The following is a 15,581-nucleotide window of genomic DNA, read 5'->3' as shown; positions in this document are numbered from 1 at the left end:
TCCCATTTTTACACACCTGGGACAGACCGACCTGGGCTCATCTAATCTCCACCCAATCCATTCTGGGCCCTGGTTTTCTGAATGAGGACAATAACGTCATCCTCGCAGGGCTGTCACAGAGTTTAGGCATGATGCATGTTTGACTGCTCAGCACAGCCCCTTGCACACAGTAGGTGCTCAATATATGAAGTGGCTGTTTTTTAGGTGGGTGTGGCAGAGAGGGAGAAGGTGAAGCTGGAATGAAAGCCCTGTGACTTGTGACCCTTCAGCTGTCTCCACTTGAGGCTCAGATACCTCCAGTCTCATTGGCTGCCCTCACATCACACCTCGATCTCATTGACTGCCCTCATGTCACACGGCGCCCATCACACAGACATGACCAACGGCCCCCCACTGCTCCCAAGGCTGTGCCTCCTCCTCTCTGTCATATAGTCCCCGAGCTTTGTGTAAGGTGCTAGAACTTGCACAGCAGACGCCATAAGCCTGGGAAGCAGAACGGCTGTGTGTTCTGCCAGAAACACAGTGGGACTGAGGCCCCGATGTGGGGGCAGCCTGGTGCACAGGGAATCTGCACTCTGCCTGATAGCCCAACACCACCTCTCATCAGCTGTGTGGCTCTGGGCCAGTCGCTCAGCCACTCTGAGTTCTGTCAATGAACACAATGCTGTTCCCTGTCCCACCGCCTTCTCCAAGGACCAAGAAGGGAACGGCAGTGCACACGCTTTACTCTGATACTGCTGCCTGCTGCTCAGCTCCCTCCTCCTGATCCCTGGTTATCGTGACTCCAGTGGGGAGCTGACTTTCCCTAGGAAGAGACTCTGACATCTGCAAGGGACAGGGACAGGGACAGGGACAGGGCCTGTGACGTCTGTCTCAGCCAGCAGCTGGGGAAAGGTGCCTGGCTGCTCCTAGGTGTTTGTATTCTTTAAATCTTGTCCCAAGTGGATGCTTTGCTTATGCTATTTTAATAATTACTTCTTTTTGAGGCTAATTACATCGAGAGCTAAGTGCTGGTCTCTGTTGATAATCAGAAACACATTTAGGGAGCCAGATATCTCTGTTTGCTGGAAAAAATGTAAATGAATTTGCCTTTGCTTACACTGTTTCCTCTGCCCAGAGTGTCTTTTCCACTTCTCAACCTGACAGATTCCTACCTATCCCCCATGCCTGAGTCTGCTGCCTCCTCCTCCAGGAAGGCTTCCAGGACCCCCCAGTCAGAAGTAACTCCTTTTATTTTAGAGGCACATTCTATCCTCTACGTTGGATTATAGCCCCTGTCCCCAGGGCAAAATGACTCCCTCTCTCCACTGCCCCTGGGGCCTCTATTCTTGCACTGGTACTTCTGGTGTTGTGAGATTCTGTTTATGAGCCTGTCTCCCTCATGGGGCTCTGAGCTCCTCCGAGGGCAGGGGTGAGGACTCGGTCGTCTTCCGTCCCCCACACAGGCATGGGGTCTGGCATTAAAGAAGTACTCAAAAGGCCTGTTTAAAGGACTTTAATAGTGATCCCTGCCCCATTAGACACTGTGTACCCAGAGGGACTCCAGATGCTCAGGGAACCAAATAAGGGTAACTACAAAGAAACTTGGGGACACATGGACACCTTAGACAGTCCAGGGCAACAGGAAGGCCCATCCCAGACCAAACATCAGGGCTATGAGTGTACCAGTGCCACGTGAGATAGATAGGTGAATAGGTAGATAGAACAGACAGGTGACAGATAATAAAGTATAGATACATAGACCAGACAAATAATAGATACATGATAGAGAGGTAGGGACAGAGAGGTGACAGGTTATAAATAGGTAAAGTAGACAGATAACAGATGCTAGATAGATAAATGATAGATCAGTGTCCCCTGCATTCCTCTGAACCAGCTTTACTTTCCTACTGGGTCCCTCATTGCAGAGTGAGATAAATCTCCGACATGCGCTCACTCTATCTGTGCCTGAGAATCACGATTGGAACTATTTGAAAGTTGTACTTTGACCCCATGACCCCCATCCACCAAGGAAGTCAGCATTGGACCAGCCAGATGGGAGGAGAGAAGGTCAGTGAAGGTACAACCCAAACTGAAACTCCACCTCCCACCCGGAGGGGGCCCTGAGGCCCAGCCCGGCCTCGGCTCTGGGCAGAAACTCGAGGAGCATAGAGAGAACCTGAGGATTTAGGGGCGTGTGCTCAGGACCACAGGGAACAGTGACCCAGGTCGCACCCTGCACAGCTCCAGGAACAGCCAGTCACACAGATGGTGACATGGCACACCCCTGGCCCCGCGCTGCACGACGGCCCTGCTGGCGCTGGGCTTCCCAGGGCTCAGCAGGGAGACCGGAGCCTCTTGGGAAAAAGCAAGGTGACCCTAGCAATATGACACAGGGGTGGGGGGGGCAGAGGGCAGAGGGCAGATTAGCCTGGCTGGCTGAGAAAGGGAAGGAAAAGGGGGAGGGCGTATCCTTGACCATGAAATATCTCCAGCAGACCAAGTGTTAAACCCAGAGCGACTGATACACATTGAATTAGCAAGATTATGTTCAAGCATCAGCGCAAACAGTGGCTCATGGGCACATTGAACTCAGTGACAAAGAAGTAGTCACACTCTCACATCCCGCACAGGCAACACATATGTGCTTGTGTACATGACACACACACGTGTTCACACATGCACAACCCCTCCTTCTGTCCTCCAGAGCCTTGCTTGGGACCCTCACCAGGTCCATCACGGCATCCCCTAGGTGACTCTGGGCCAGTGCTCCCTGCACCCGCCAGAAAAGCCGTGTGGTCCCCTGACAGTCCTTCAAGCCAGGAGGAACACCAACTCAAAAGCAGAAAAATGAAATGAGCGTACCCAGCGTGGAATTCAGGGCAACTATGTCTTTTATGCTGGCTTCTGTTAAAAGGAAATGAACAAACAAATAAAGACAAACAATAAATAAATAAAATGAAAATGAAACTAGAAGAGACCATCAGAGCCAGCCTGCCTGAGGTTTCTTCTGAATGCTGACCCTCCCGCCGCCCCTGCCCCAGTCCTGGCTCCTGGGACCCCTGCGGTCCACCCTGAGAGCACCCCAGCCCTCGTGCGCAGCTTCCCACACCTCACCAGACCATCCTGCCCCCTGCCCCCCCAGTACTGACCCAGGATCACCAGGCCCGCAGGGTCCGGCTGGTACTCCGCCCTGTAGGGAGCGGGGGCTGAGCTGTTGGCTGTGGATAGCAGCTCCTCCACCAGTGCTGCCCGCACCACCTCGGGGCTCAGCATCGGCTGGCGGTGCTCGGGGATTTGGAGGATGAACCAGAAGAAGCAGGTGAGAGGCCCCTCCCTAAGGTGGGCAGAAGTGGGGCGGGGGGCTGGGTAAGGGGCCTGCAGCCCCCTGTCCAGCACCCTGCTCCTGTGGCTCCCACATGGGGAGCACTTACTACCTCCCAGGCCTTGCTCTTCCCATTTGCAGGGAAGCCTCCTAACCACACACAGGTGCTCGCCACATCCCCAGTTTGCAGGTGAGGAAACGGAGGCACAGGTCATCTGCCGCAGGCCACGTCAAAAGTAGCAGACCCAGATGTGAGAGGAGGAGCCGGGCCCCCCCCCACTCACACCTCCAGTGGGGCCTCATCTACTACGGGCCTGGCACAGCATGGCCACCATCCCTGTGATCCCTACCACGGCTCTGTGCCCACTCTGCAGATGGGGAAACAGAGCGCGTGAAGGAAGGTCACACGCAGGAAGCCAAATTGCCTCTCCATGCCTCAGTTTTCCAATTTTTAAAAATGAGGGCATGGCATCAGAAGTCAACTCCCTTCCCTTCTTTGAGTTCAAGGGGTGGGCCCGGGGGGCAGGGACTCACCCAAAGGAGTAGACGGAGCTGGAGTTGTAGTAAGTGCCCAGGTGGGTGCTGGCGATGAGGGCCTTGAGCTAAAAGGAGGGGAAACAGTAGCCCCTGGTGACCCTCTGCAGAAGCCCCTTCTACCTCGAGATGCCCTTTTTCCCTCCAGGCGGCCCTGCTTAACAGCGTAGAGAGTCTTGCCCATGGTCACATGGTGGCAGTGGCCACACATGACAACCTCACACCCAATCCACTTTTCCCCTCCCTCCTCCTTCAGTTCTGGCGTCCATCAGACCACCAATGGCCGCTTCCCCCTTGTCAAATGCCACTCAACTCTGAGAAGCCCCACGTGACTCCTGAGTCCCCTCCTCACCCCTAGCCACCTAGCCACAGAGCGCAGCTGGCTGGATTTCTCACATGTTCAACTACAGAGCTGGCGAGAGGAAGGGCCAGCTGGATTGGGTGTCAGCAAAGCACTCGGAGCAGGGACATTATCTCCTATCAACCCCACAGCATCCCTGCAGACAGGCTCTGTTAACATCACGCACTTCACAGAGGAGGAAAGAGAGCCCTGGGTGGGCCCCCGAGACAGGTCGAGTCAAGGGTGTGAGGTGAATGGTTTATGTGAAAGTGATTCTGGGGAACGCCAGTGGGTGGTGGCGAAGAGAGACTGGAAGTGGGGCGCAGCCAGTATGGCTCAGGGCAGAGCTGTGGGCCTCAGAGCTGCCCCCACCAAAGGCCAGGATAGCTCAGGTGCCTGTCCGCCCGCTCTGTTTCCCACGGCTGAGGGCTGCTCCTGGGAATGACTTCTCAGCAGTCCCCTGCCTTGTTGGGCAGGTGTGGCCCTGCGACCTGGACTAGAGAGTGGAGAGCAGAGGGGCTGGCATCAGGACCACCCCCAGTACAGGGAGCCATGGCCCAAGAGAGGTGGGGATGCAGGGGGGCCCTGAAAGCTTCCTGGCACTGCCCTAAATTCCCCAAGGTTATGCTCCTTATAAGTGGCACAATCGGGATTTAATCCAAGTGCATTTGATGCCAGAGCCCATTCACTCTCCCACCGCCCTATGCCACGTCCCCTTCCATCGTGCCTAGAACAGGCCTCTGCTCCCAGGGGCTTCTCCAGATGGACTGACCAATGGGATTGACAGGCCCCTCCCTCTCCCTTCTCACCCCCACGTTCCTTCCCTCCCATCCCCCAAATCCTCCCCTACCATCTCCTGGGCTTTGGCAGTTTCACTGCGGAAGGCACTGGACTCCCGGTGGGCAAGGTCCTGGGAGAAGTGGCGATTGAGCACGCGGAGGCTGCCTGAGTACACCTGGCTGACGGTCACCTCCACCTTGTACCCTGCGCAGGAAGAAGCCAGCAGGTTAACCAGGGTGCAGTAGGGAAGGCCCCTGTCTCTGCCATGCCTTCTCCCCAACCTGAACCCTTAGCCTTCTCCCCAACCTGAACCCTTAGCTCAGCCCCCAACATCTTGGGCCTCCAAGGCACTATTATCCTCGTTCATCTTTATCATTGTCGTCAACGCCATCCAAAGTTTATTTAGTGACAAACTGGCCCCAAGGTGCCAGGGAGGAGAGAGGCCCACAGGTTGGATGGTGTCCCAAGGGCTCCCAGTTAGAAGCTGATGCAGTGATCAGTCCAGAACGTGGGTGATATAAAGGCCAGGAAACCCCACAGGCCCAGGTCAAGTTCATGGGCTACAGCCTCTATTCATCCTTCCACTTACCACATTGTCCAGGTTGTACCTAGTACGTGGAGGACACTAGGAAACCAGGACAGATGTGTCTCCCCATGAGGAACTGACAGTGGTGGGTAAGACAGGTGTTAGGAGTCTTCAAGAAGAGGCATGAAGTGCTACTGAGGACACATGACAAAGAACCAGGCCTGGGTCAGGGTGACCCTCCAGCTGAGATGGGAAAACCAAAGTGTAAATCAGGAAGAAGGGAGGGAGGGAAGTACTTTCAGGGCAACAAGAATAACGTGTGCAAAGGCCCAGAGGCAGACGGAGCGTGGCAAGAAGAGGGCTAAAACCTGTTTGACTGGAACAATCAGATGGAGCAACAAGAGGCTGTGACATCAGCGGAGTATTGTGGCCTTTATCAGATGAGCAAGGGACACCATGAAAGGTTTAAAATCAGGATGATATCCTCAGATTTTTATTTTGCAAAGACTATTTTGGTTGATGTGAAGAGAATAGATCCATAGCCCTGGGTTTATACCTCTATTCATTTATTCATTCACTCAACTAATATTCATGGGGAACCTACTATGTGCACGGACTGGCCTAGAGCACCTGGGAATATCCCAGTAGAACAATAAACAAAACAATGAAGAAAATAAACCCCTGCCCTAAAGAGCTTGCAATCTAGCAACAAACATACTATAAACATGTTAGTGGTGTAAGTGGAAACCAGAGCAGAAGGTGCTGCCCTCAGCCATGTGGATGTTAATCGGTAGAAAGAGCCCTCCAGGCATCAGGAACCGGAAGTGCAAAGGCCCTGAGGCAGGAGCTTGTCTGCCGTGTTTGAGGAACAGCAGAGTGAGGGGAAAGCCAGGGAGAGGGGATGGGGGAGGACTTTGGTTTTACTCTGAGTGAGAGGGGAGCCCTGGGGGATTTTAAGCAGAGAAGTTAAATGATTTAATTTGCCATTGCGTTGAGAACAGGCTCCAAGGAGGCAAGGGCAGAAGCAGGGAGACCTGCGGGAAGCAGGCCAGGTGAGAGAGACCCAGGTGAGGGTGGTCGGGGTGAGAGGCGATGGAGCCTGGCCCAGGCTGCGTGGAGGAGGGGGTGGAAGTGGTGGGAATCAAGCTGTATTTGGGGGCTGGGGGTGACCAGGTGTGCTGGCAGATTGAGAAGGAGCGTTGCTACAGCCTGGCCACTGCGTGGGGTCCCAGAGAGCTGGCTTTAGAATAGGCAGCCATGGTTTACCTTGGGGACGGGCGTGAGGGCAGAGCAATGGGTGCAGCTGAGGGAGAGCATCTAGGGGACCTTTCTTCTGAATGGTTCCATGTGCTCATTGAAACAGGTGGCAAAGTGGGTGGGGGTGCAGGAGGTTTGAGAAGAAAGCTTAAAGTTGTCACCCAGAAGGGCAGGAGAGGGGAAAATCCAGGGAAACAGTTGGGCAGCGTCAGGAACCAGGGCCCATCTGCCTTGGCAAGCCAGTCTCTGCCCATCCCCTCCTGGGCCCCTTTCTGGGTCAGGCTGCCACTCCCTTTGGGCTTATTCTACTCCAGGGTCCTAGGCCCCTGGCCCAGCTCCCCTTCCAGCTCAGCAGGGGGCATCGATGATTCGTCCTCTCACCCAATGCCCAGTCCCTGGAGCACAGCCTGGCCAGGGCGGAAGGGATGGCTCAAACATCCCCTGCAGTGCCTCCTCTGCCCTAACCCCTTGGCAGGGTGGAATCAGCTTCCCCCAGCTGAGACTTGGAGGCACTCAGCCCCATGGAGCATACACTAGGGGCGGGGGCAGGGGGGTGGGCAATTTTCTGCTGGAGCCTAACCAGCAGAAGTTAGACTCATCTGCAAAGGCAGACCATTGGCAGGTGAGTTTCTGGCCCTGCAGTCTGATGCTCTGTGGTTTACCTTGAAGACTAATTATCCCACAGCCAAGCGGGGGGATCGGCAGCCCTGTGCTATTTGGGGCTCTGGCTTCCTGCCTGTGGTGAAATACACCCAGCTTTCACTCCCTGCCAACGTTGTTTGCTTCTGAGCAGAGTTACCATCCACTCTGGCTCATGGCAAGTGGATTCACATCCCACCTGGGCTTCCTAACGGTGTCTGCCTGGAGGCTAGTTCCAACTACCCCCACCCTGACCCCCTGTGGAGCTGGGCCTAGACTGATCCCCCATGACTGCTCCAAAGTGAGTCCCCGTTCCTTTCCATGAACCTGAAGTTGCATCATGAGATTTAGCCAGTAAGAATACTGCCAAGCCCTGGCTGGTGTGGCTCAGTGGATTGAGAACCAGAGGATCATCGGTTCGATTCCCAGTCAGGGCACATGCCTGGGATGTGGTCCAGGTCCCCAGTTGGGGGCACACAAGAGGCAACCACACATTGATGTTTTACTACCTCTCTTTCTCCCTTCCTTCCCCTCTCTCTTAAAAATAAATAAATAAAATCTTTAGAAAAAATGAAAAGAATACTGTCTAACTTTTTCAGAGTGTTTAATGAGAAGTCTCTGATCATTTCTCCCTGCTACAGCTCCCCAGCACATGCCATGCGTTATGGTGAGGCTGGTCTATCCTCAGGGCCTGGCCCAGAGCTGGTGTATAGGAGGTGGTCAGGAATGAGTGAATGAATGAATGAACGAATGAGTCTTCTACAGTGTACATGGAGCATTTTCACAGGCACCATCTAACTTGGTTCATCCATTTTTTTCCGTAGCCAAGAGTGGGGGCAGGGGGAGGATGAGACAGTCTCCATCAGATTTTGAGAAATATATAGTAGGTGGTAAAGAATGTTTATTGAATGAATGAGTGAATGAATGAATAGGTGGACAAATGGACCCAGAACGTGGGCCAGTTGCTTCCAGGGGGCTGATTAAAGGCTATGATACCACAGAGGGAAGCCAAAATTCCGGACCTGGGAGAGGCACTGGGCCACCTGCTCTGGGCCACATGCTCGGGACACCCCAGGCCCCTCTTTCACTGTGTGTTGAACTCTCTGTGTGCCTGAGATGGGTGTGAAAGACCTCTGCGTGTGTGGACAATGCCCTGGATGCCTGAGTTCTGTGTCTGTCCTCCTCTTCATCCCCATTCATGCTTGGCCCTTGGGACTCAGAGGTGATAGAGCTGTGGTCCCCACCCTAGAGGAGCTTCCAAGTGGGGCTCAAGTGAACACAAGCATTAATTAGTGCCAGGAAACATGGATGCCACTGGGCCTTCTCCTGAAGAGACAGCTGGCTCAGAGTCCCAGGGAAAACCCCGGAGGACTGCAGGCAAGGGGAGGCAATGTTTATAATCCTTTGGTGTGTTGGTTCACAAGCACTGGGTGCTGGGAGAGCACTCATTCCCTGGCTGGTGAGAGCTGGAGGCACTTGGCCTGAGTCCCAGGACCCAGAACGTAGGTGCAACAACACCCCTGTCTTACGCAAGTGGGGAGACTCAGAGAGAGGAAGTGTTTGCCCAAGGTGAGTCTCTAGGCACTGCTGACCTGGAACTGTGGTCTCCTCTGATGTGCCCCCCACAACCACCCCAAGTTACCAGGCCTGTACCTAGGAAATACCAGAGCAGGAGACCCCCTGAAGCCAGTGCAACCAGGGCCAGCCACAGAGGCACCAGGCGGAGGTAGTCTCGGACTTTTCTCTTGGAGTCCTCAGAGGACTTGAGCATCTCCTCCGGCTCCGCCTCCTCGCTGTCACCTCCATCGCCTTGCTCACCAGCCACCTGGGAGGCCTCGGCCACGGGCATCCTGGCAGGGAAACAGACCACGGTTGAAAATGGCCTGGCATTTGCAAGGGAGCCTTTGCTGACCGCCCGCAGGCAATGCATAGAAGTAAGACAGCCTTGCCTCGGGGGCAGGAGGACCCTGTCACCAGGAAGGGAGCCGTGACTGAAAGTGGGTGCTGTGCCCGCCCACGGAGCCGAACGCAAGGCTCAGAGCAGCTCCAGCCTTTGCACCCACATCCACCTCTCTGTGCTCAGAGGACGGGTGGGGGTTTCAGTGCCTGAACCCTGCCCCCCGAGAGGCTGTACCCACAGAAGGAACTGAATAACATGAAGGCCAAACATGGGCTCCCCAAACCCCGCTTCCCTTCATTCAGGGGAATGCTTTTTGTTCCTCCTGGCTCTCCAGAGAAGAGCTCCCCGGAATACCGACGCGGTCAGTTCACTCAGCCCTGCCCTGGGATCCCCGAGCCAGTGCTGTGCTGGGCCAGGGACCTACCCTGCAAAGAGTGCTGTCCTTCTTGTCTCCCCGCCAGCTCCAAATTCTCTTCAGGGCAGAAGGAGACAAACACTGATACCCATTTAGTGTCTACAGAAGACATTTCACAGGTATCACCTGATGGAATCCTCTGGTCACCCAGGGATGCAGGGACCATTGTCCCCGTGCATTCCTCTTTCTCAGGCCCACTCTGTGTGGACACTTCACATGTATTATTCTGCTGAAACCCCCAACCACCTCACAAGGTTCTGCACCCATTGGACAGGTGAGGAAACTGAGACCCAGAGTGTTTTAGCAATCCCTCCGTCCAGGGTTTCCTGGTCTGGCCTCATTTTCCCAATGTGATCTGAATATCTAGCACTCACTACTGGCCCCATTTCACAGCTGAAAACATTGTAACCCCAAGAGGCTAAGCCACTCACACAACTTCAGGCAGCAGCTAAGTGGGGGGCGGAGTGGGGGGAGGGACACATCCAGGTGTCTGGCTCCCTGCTCCCTCACTACTCCTGGATGTTTCCTGTAAGTGAGCCGTTAATTAGCAAATCATGATTAAGTAATAACTGACTGCCATCCCTCCCAGGGCCCTGGGTCTGCAGCTCTATCATCAGACCCTCCCGCCCCCAAGCAAACTTCTGAGTATTATCTGGCTTCTCTGGCAGGCTTTCCCACAGTGCAGACCAGGCCCTGCATCCACCCATCTGCTTGCAGAGCAGGGGTTCCAGACCACTAAGAAGTTAGTCTCCTCCTCTCAAGTCCATAAATGCCGCTGTGGTTTTGAAATGCAACCCCCATGTGTGGGGGTGGGGAGCCTTTGGGCTGTGTCTTGGGTTTTCCCAAAATGAGATGCCTCAGTGATGCTCAAAGACCTCCCAGCTGGATTCAAGGGGCCCCCAGCCCTTCTGCTTCTCCACTTTCTGCCACTCCTCTTGTCATTGTTCCCAGTCAAGGGTTTCTGGCACCCAGCCGTGGTGACCCTCTTGAGTGGCCCCCACCCAGTGCAAGGAAGGGAGGGATTCTCAAGTGGGCACGGAACTCCCCTCCACCCCTAACCAGGGGACATCCAGACATGCGGGACAGGCCGTCTGGCTTTTATGGGGTCTGTCCACCTCCAGCTATTTACCACTCAGAATCCTCTCACAGCTCCCAGCCACCTCTGAACCCTGCACCGTGGCACCAAGACCTTCCCTGGCCAAGCTGCTGCCCACCCCGCTGAAGCCCTAATTTCCATCATGCACATCACGCCAGGCCCAGGAGATGCCACCTCTGTGTAGCCACACCCTCTGCCTAAAGGACTGCGGGGACCCTTAAGGGTGAGTCCAAGGCCAGCTGCCTGGTCATATAAGCTGCCTCTTCCCTTGGGTGGTCCTTGGTCAGATCAACAATAGGCCCGTCTTCCAGCTCTGTCTCTCTCTCTCACAAGAAAGTGGGCCTGTGTCTTCTTCAGCCCTGGCTCCCTGCAGGACCCAGCCCATAGCCTGCCAGGCGAATGAATGCTTCACGAAGGAGTGAATGCAGAGAGCCCAGGTCTCCAGGCTCCTGGGGCAGTGCTTCCTCCTACGAATGCTGCCTCCAGGAGCCGGACTTGTGAGTGAGGCTTGGTGCTGGCACATGGATGATGGTGGTGGCCCTGGAGCCCTGCCTACGGTGACTGAGCCACCCCATTTTTGTCGAGCATGTCTGCCTGACGTCAGTCTCCGTGCTGGACAGGAGGGGCACACCGGTGAGTGTGAGACCCCATTCTCATCCTCTTGGGGCAACAGCCCAGCAGGAGATGGACAACGGTGATGACTGACAGCTGTGACGGTGACCACACCACTCCTGTCTTTTACTAGTATACGGTGATGCCCCCATGGTTTCAGGGGCCCAGTCCCTCAGGAAAGTCTGTGGCTCTATCTTCTAAATGTTCCCAGAACCCAGGTCTTTCTTGGTACCTCCATGGCTCCCACCATCATCTAGATCAACATCGTCTGTCACCTTGACTCCTGCAATAATAGCCAGTCATCCGACCACCCTCCTAGCAAGTCGCCACACAACTGCCCGAGTGGTCTTCCCACCATGTGCCCTGCTCACAGGCCTCCATGGCCACCGTCCACCCAGCACAGAGCCCAAACCGCCCTTATCACAGCGCACAGGGGCCTGTTGTGATTGGCCCTTGCTCAGCTTTCTGTCCTCTCCTTCCCTCTGCTGCAGCGCGCCCCCGCCCCGCCAGCTGCTTGCCAAACATCAGCATATCCAGTACACGCCACTTCAGGGCCTTTGCACGTGCTGTTGCCACCACCAGGAACGCTTTTCCTTCTCTTTCCTCATGGCCTGCTCCTTCACCCCTTCCCTGACCACGCCCCTCTCTCTGCTGCATTTTCCTTCACAGCACTTCTGAGACCTAAATCGCATGAAATGCTTATGTGTCCTTTGTCTCCTCCCTGCCTGCAAGCTGCAGGGGAGCGGGGCTCTCTTCTGGCCATTGCTGTGCGCCCTGCTCCAGGAGAAGAACTCGGCACTCCATAATTTTTGTTGAATGAATGAATGAATGCATGCTAAGATCCCAGTTTCTTCCCATATAGCTCCAAGGCGCTGTGTGCACCTGTGGCCAGGCCGACTTCTCCTGCCTCCTTTCTGCCTGTGTCTTCTTTTTCCAGTTGCACCTCAGTGGCATTGGCCTTTACAGTTATCGATTCTCACAATAAATATGGTAGAATGTAGCATGGACTGGTCCCTGAACACTGAAGGTCCTTGTTACTGCATAGCTTTATCACACACCCTTCATTCTGCCTGGGCTGCCCACCTCCTGATCTGGCTGGCTCTTAGATGGCCCTCTCACACCTCCACTCAGCTCTCACCTCCTCCTGGAAGCCCTCTCAGAGTGCCTCAGGAAAGGCACTGCCCCTCTGCAGTGTCCTGGGCTATCCCCATCAATGAACAGTTCACCCTGGGACCTATCCTCTCTGTCCCACTGACAGTGAGTTCCTGGAAGAAAGGACTGGGTGTACCCCAATTGCCACAGGGACCTGAGGCTTGTCCCTGGGTCTGAGTACCTGAACCCCACCCTGCAACCTGCTCTTCTCTCTCTCCTGCCCTTCTGACCATTGGAGCATCCTTGGTCTGCCCATTGGAGGCTGAGCTCACGAGGGCTGGGCCACACCTCGTCCTGAATTCCAGCCCTGCACGGGGCAACACCAACACCCACAGTTCATCCCAGCCTCCAGCAGCCTGGGATGTTGGCCTTGCTGCTTCTATTTAATGGTTGGGGAGACTGAGGTATAGAGAGATGAAATTACTAACTCAAGGTTACTTAGCCAGGACAGAGCGGAGCTGGGAGGAGCTGGAGTTCTCATCCACAACCTTCCAGAGAGGCCATTTGGACCTAGAGTAATTCCCTGCTACGAGCTGCTGTGGCCGTGTGTCCCAGATGTGGGGGTGGGGGCAAATGTCCTTTCCACACACACACACGCACACACACACACAGGTGTGCACAGATGGAAGCAACAGAGTGCACACACACCTATCTATGACACAGATTCATAGATGCACACTTCTACTTCATAAACATTTGTGAACATGCTGCACACACACACACACACACACACACACACTGCCAGCTCCATTCAGCTCTGAGCCTGGGGGCTAAGGGTCCCGTTTCACGCAGCGTGGGACCCTGGGCCTGTCTCCCACACCATACAGTCCGGGTTGGGTACCTGGGCATGGAGAGGGCAGCATGTCCAGCCCTACAGAGTAACGGTGGGGTGCTCGGTCAGCAAATCAGACCTCTCCTCTGCCTGTCCCTGCCCCAGAACCAGCAGCCCCACTTAACCCCAGGCCTCCTGGCACCCGGAACCTGCGGCTCCTCCACTGCCCTTGTGCCCCTGGCCTAGCTCCGCCCTATCCTGCCCCCGCCCCAGCTCCGTGGGCCCCTCGCCTTCTGCTCACCCGGTCACTCTCCGGCTGATGAGGCCCGGCAGACCTGGCCCCAAAGCAGGATAGACAGCTCAAATTCCAGGGAGCCAGGCCCAGTTCTCACAGTGGGCACTGTTACCGGGTCACTCATAGACCCTGATCCCCTATCCGGGAGGCCCCCGCTTACCTTTGGGAGTGGCAAATGGATGCGGGGCCTGCACACAGACCTCACAGCCTCTGTTTTTCTAGGCCAAGGTCTCCCCACCCCCACCTGGCCAGCTGGGGCTGGATCAATGGCCCAGAGCCATGGCCGGGGTGTCTGGCCCTTGTCCTCTGTGGCCTGTGGTCCCAGGCTCCATGGGCCTGCTGCTGGGTTCAGGACCTGGGCCGTGACTGTGCTCAGGTAAACAGTCCAGAGGCAGGAGGCAGGCAGGGCCCGCCCCGCCCCGCCCCGCCCCACGGGCACCCTGGAGGCTGGCGGGCAGGTGCCAGAGATCTGAGCTCTCCCCCGAGGCCCGTTGCCTGGTGACATTCCTGCCTGGTTACAGCCCCTGGTCCCCTAGAGCATGAGGTGGGGGTGGCAAGGACTGGGGACTATGCTGAGGGGCCTGGAGGATGCACACAGGGGCTCACATGGGTCTCCAAACCTGAACAGGTGAGACCGGAGGAGACAGTGGGCCAAGGGAGGAAAGGAGGCGGGGCCCACGCCATCCAGGGACCAGAGAGAAGAGAGTGGAGTAAGGGGTGGGGGTTGATGCTATTTTCTGTTTAGCAAGAAATTATTTACATTTCTACCTGATTCTATAGAGCTGCGCTGTCCATTTTGGTGGCCACTGGCCCCACGTGGCTCTCGAGCACCTGGGGCGCGGCCAGCCTGAGCTGAGACACGCTACACGGTTGAGATACACACCAGGTTCGAAAATACAGCACAAACAAAGGATGTCAAATACCTCAGTAAGGATTTTTCACATAGATTACATGTTGAAATGGTAACATATTGGCTATATTGAGTTAAATAAGACATATTATTTAAATTCGTTCCACCTGCTTGGCTTCTTATTCTTTAATGTGACGTCTACAACGTTGAAATCACAAGTGGGACAGCAGGTAGAACAGTGAGGTTCACAAATGCGAGTGGTGGTGCTAACGAGCGAAGCTGCAGCCTAAGCGGCAGGTCTGACCCCATGGGCGCCAAAGCACATGTGGGCACCATCTCGTCACCAGGCTGATCAGTGTTCGTCCTAACGAGGAAGCTGCACGCCTGGGACCCTGTGTGCACCTGCCCGGTGTGTCTGGGCCAGGTCAGCATGTGCACGGAGTTGCAGGTGAAGGCAAGGAAGGCTGCCTGTGCAATGCCTACCATGTGGTACCTCACACATGTCACACACTTGCACATGCATGCTCCTGCGTGTGTTCTGTAAGGAGCCCACTGTGTGCAAATGGCAGGGGTACATGGGGTCCAGAGGCGTGTCCATCTCGAGTGAGAGCCATGCACAGAGGCACCTGGGCACGAGTTGTGTGTAGCTGGATGATCCGGAGAGCAGATCTTGCACAATCAGCATCCTCTGTACTTGTCACTTGCCCGTCATCGATCTCTCGGCCACAGCCTGGGGGAGGGGCTGACGTGGGGCAGCAGCAAAATGAAGGAGGCATTTGAAAGCATGGGAGCCGTGAGAGACGGCTTCTTCTGTCAGCAGGGCAACCGTGTGGCCTGGATACCCTTGTAACCACAGCAGAGGGACATATTCACTCACAGACAGGGGATGAAGACCTCACTGTGCTCTGGGAACCTGCATTTCACCCCAACATTGGGCCCCCTTGGGTCTCCAGCAAAGCCCCTGGAGGCTGGGCCGGTGAGGCTTGGAAGCCAGACCTTAGTTAGTGCGCTCACCACACGCAGGTGACAAGGATCCAGCCAGGGTTCCAGGGTGAGAGCCTGTGTTCAGAATATCGGTCCCTCCACCTGTGAGTGCCCTGGCAAGACAT

General features: G+C 55.5%; 1 protein-coding gene across 3 annotated transcripts in view; it reads right to left on the bottom strand.

Annotated features, from left to right (window-relative positions):
• The window catches only part of TMPRSS6 (transmembrane serine protease 6), a 37,494-nt gene extending 23,518 nt beyond the window's left edge, over positions 1–13,976 (bottom strand). The window contains exons 1-6 of one of the 3 annotated variants that reach the window (XM_090275334.1): positions 13,783–13,976; positions 9,034–9,230; positions 5,029–5,162; positions 3,839–3,906; positions 3,132–3,316; positions 2,845–2,886 (exon numbers count right to left, since the gene is read on the bottom strand). In XM_090275334.1, coding sequence (XP_090131460.1) covers positions 2,845–2,886; positions 3,132–3,316; positions 3,839–3,906; positions 5,029–5,162; positions 9,034–9,229 — 625 coding nt within the window. In that variant the 5' untranslated portion in view covers position 9,230; positions 13,783–13,976. Of the gene's footprint in view, positions 1–2,844; positions 2,887–3,131; positions 3,317–3,838; positions 3,907–5,028; positions 5,163–9,033; positions 9,231–13,628; positions 13,696–13,782 lie in introns of those variants that run through there. The other 2 variants (XM_090275335.1, XM_090275336.1) reach the window with 2 other exon arrangements.
• Positions 13,977–15,581: the final 1,605 nt, after the last annotated feature.

Source organism: Furipterus horrens, unplaced genomic scaffold, assembly GCF_987537825.1.
Source record: "Furipterus horrens unplaced genomic scaffold, mFurHor1.1.pri manual_scaffold_4, whole genome shotgun sequence".
NCBI lineage: Eukaryota > Metazoa > Chordata > Mammalia > Chiroptera > Furipteridae > Furipterus > Furipterus horrens.
The sequence above is the reverse complement of the archived record's forward strand: the minus strand, read 5'-3'. Positions and strand labels throughout refer to the sequence as shown.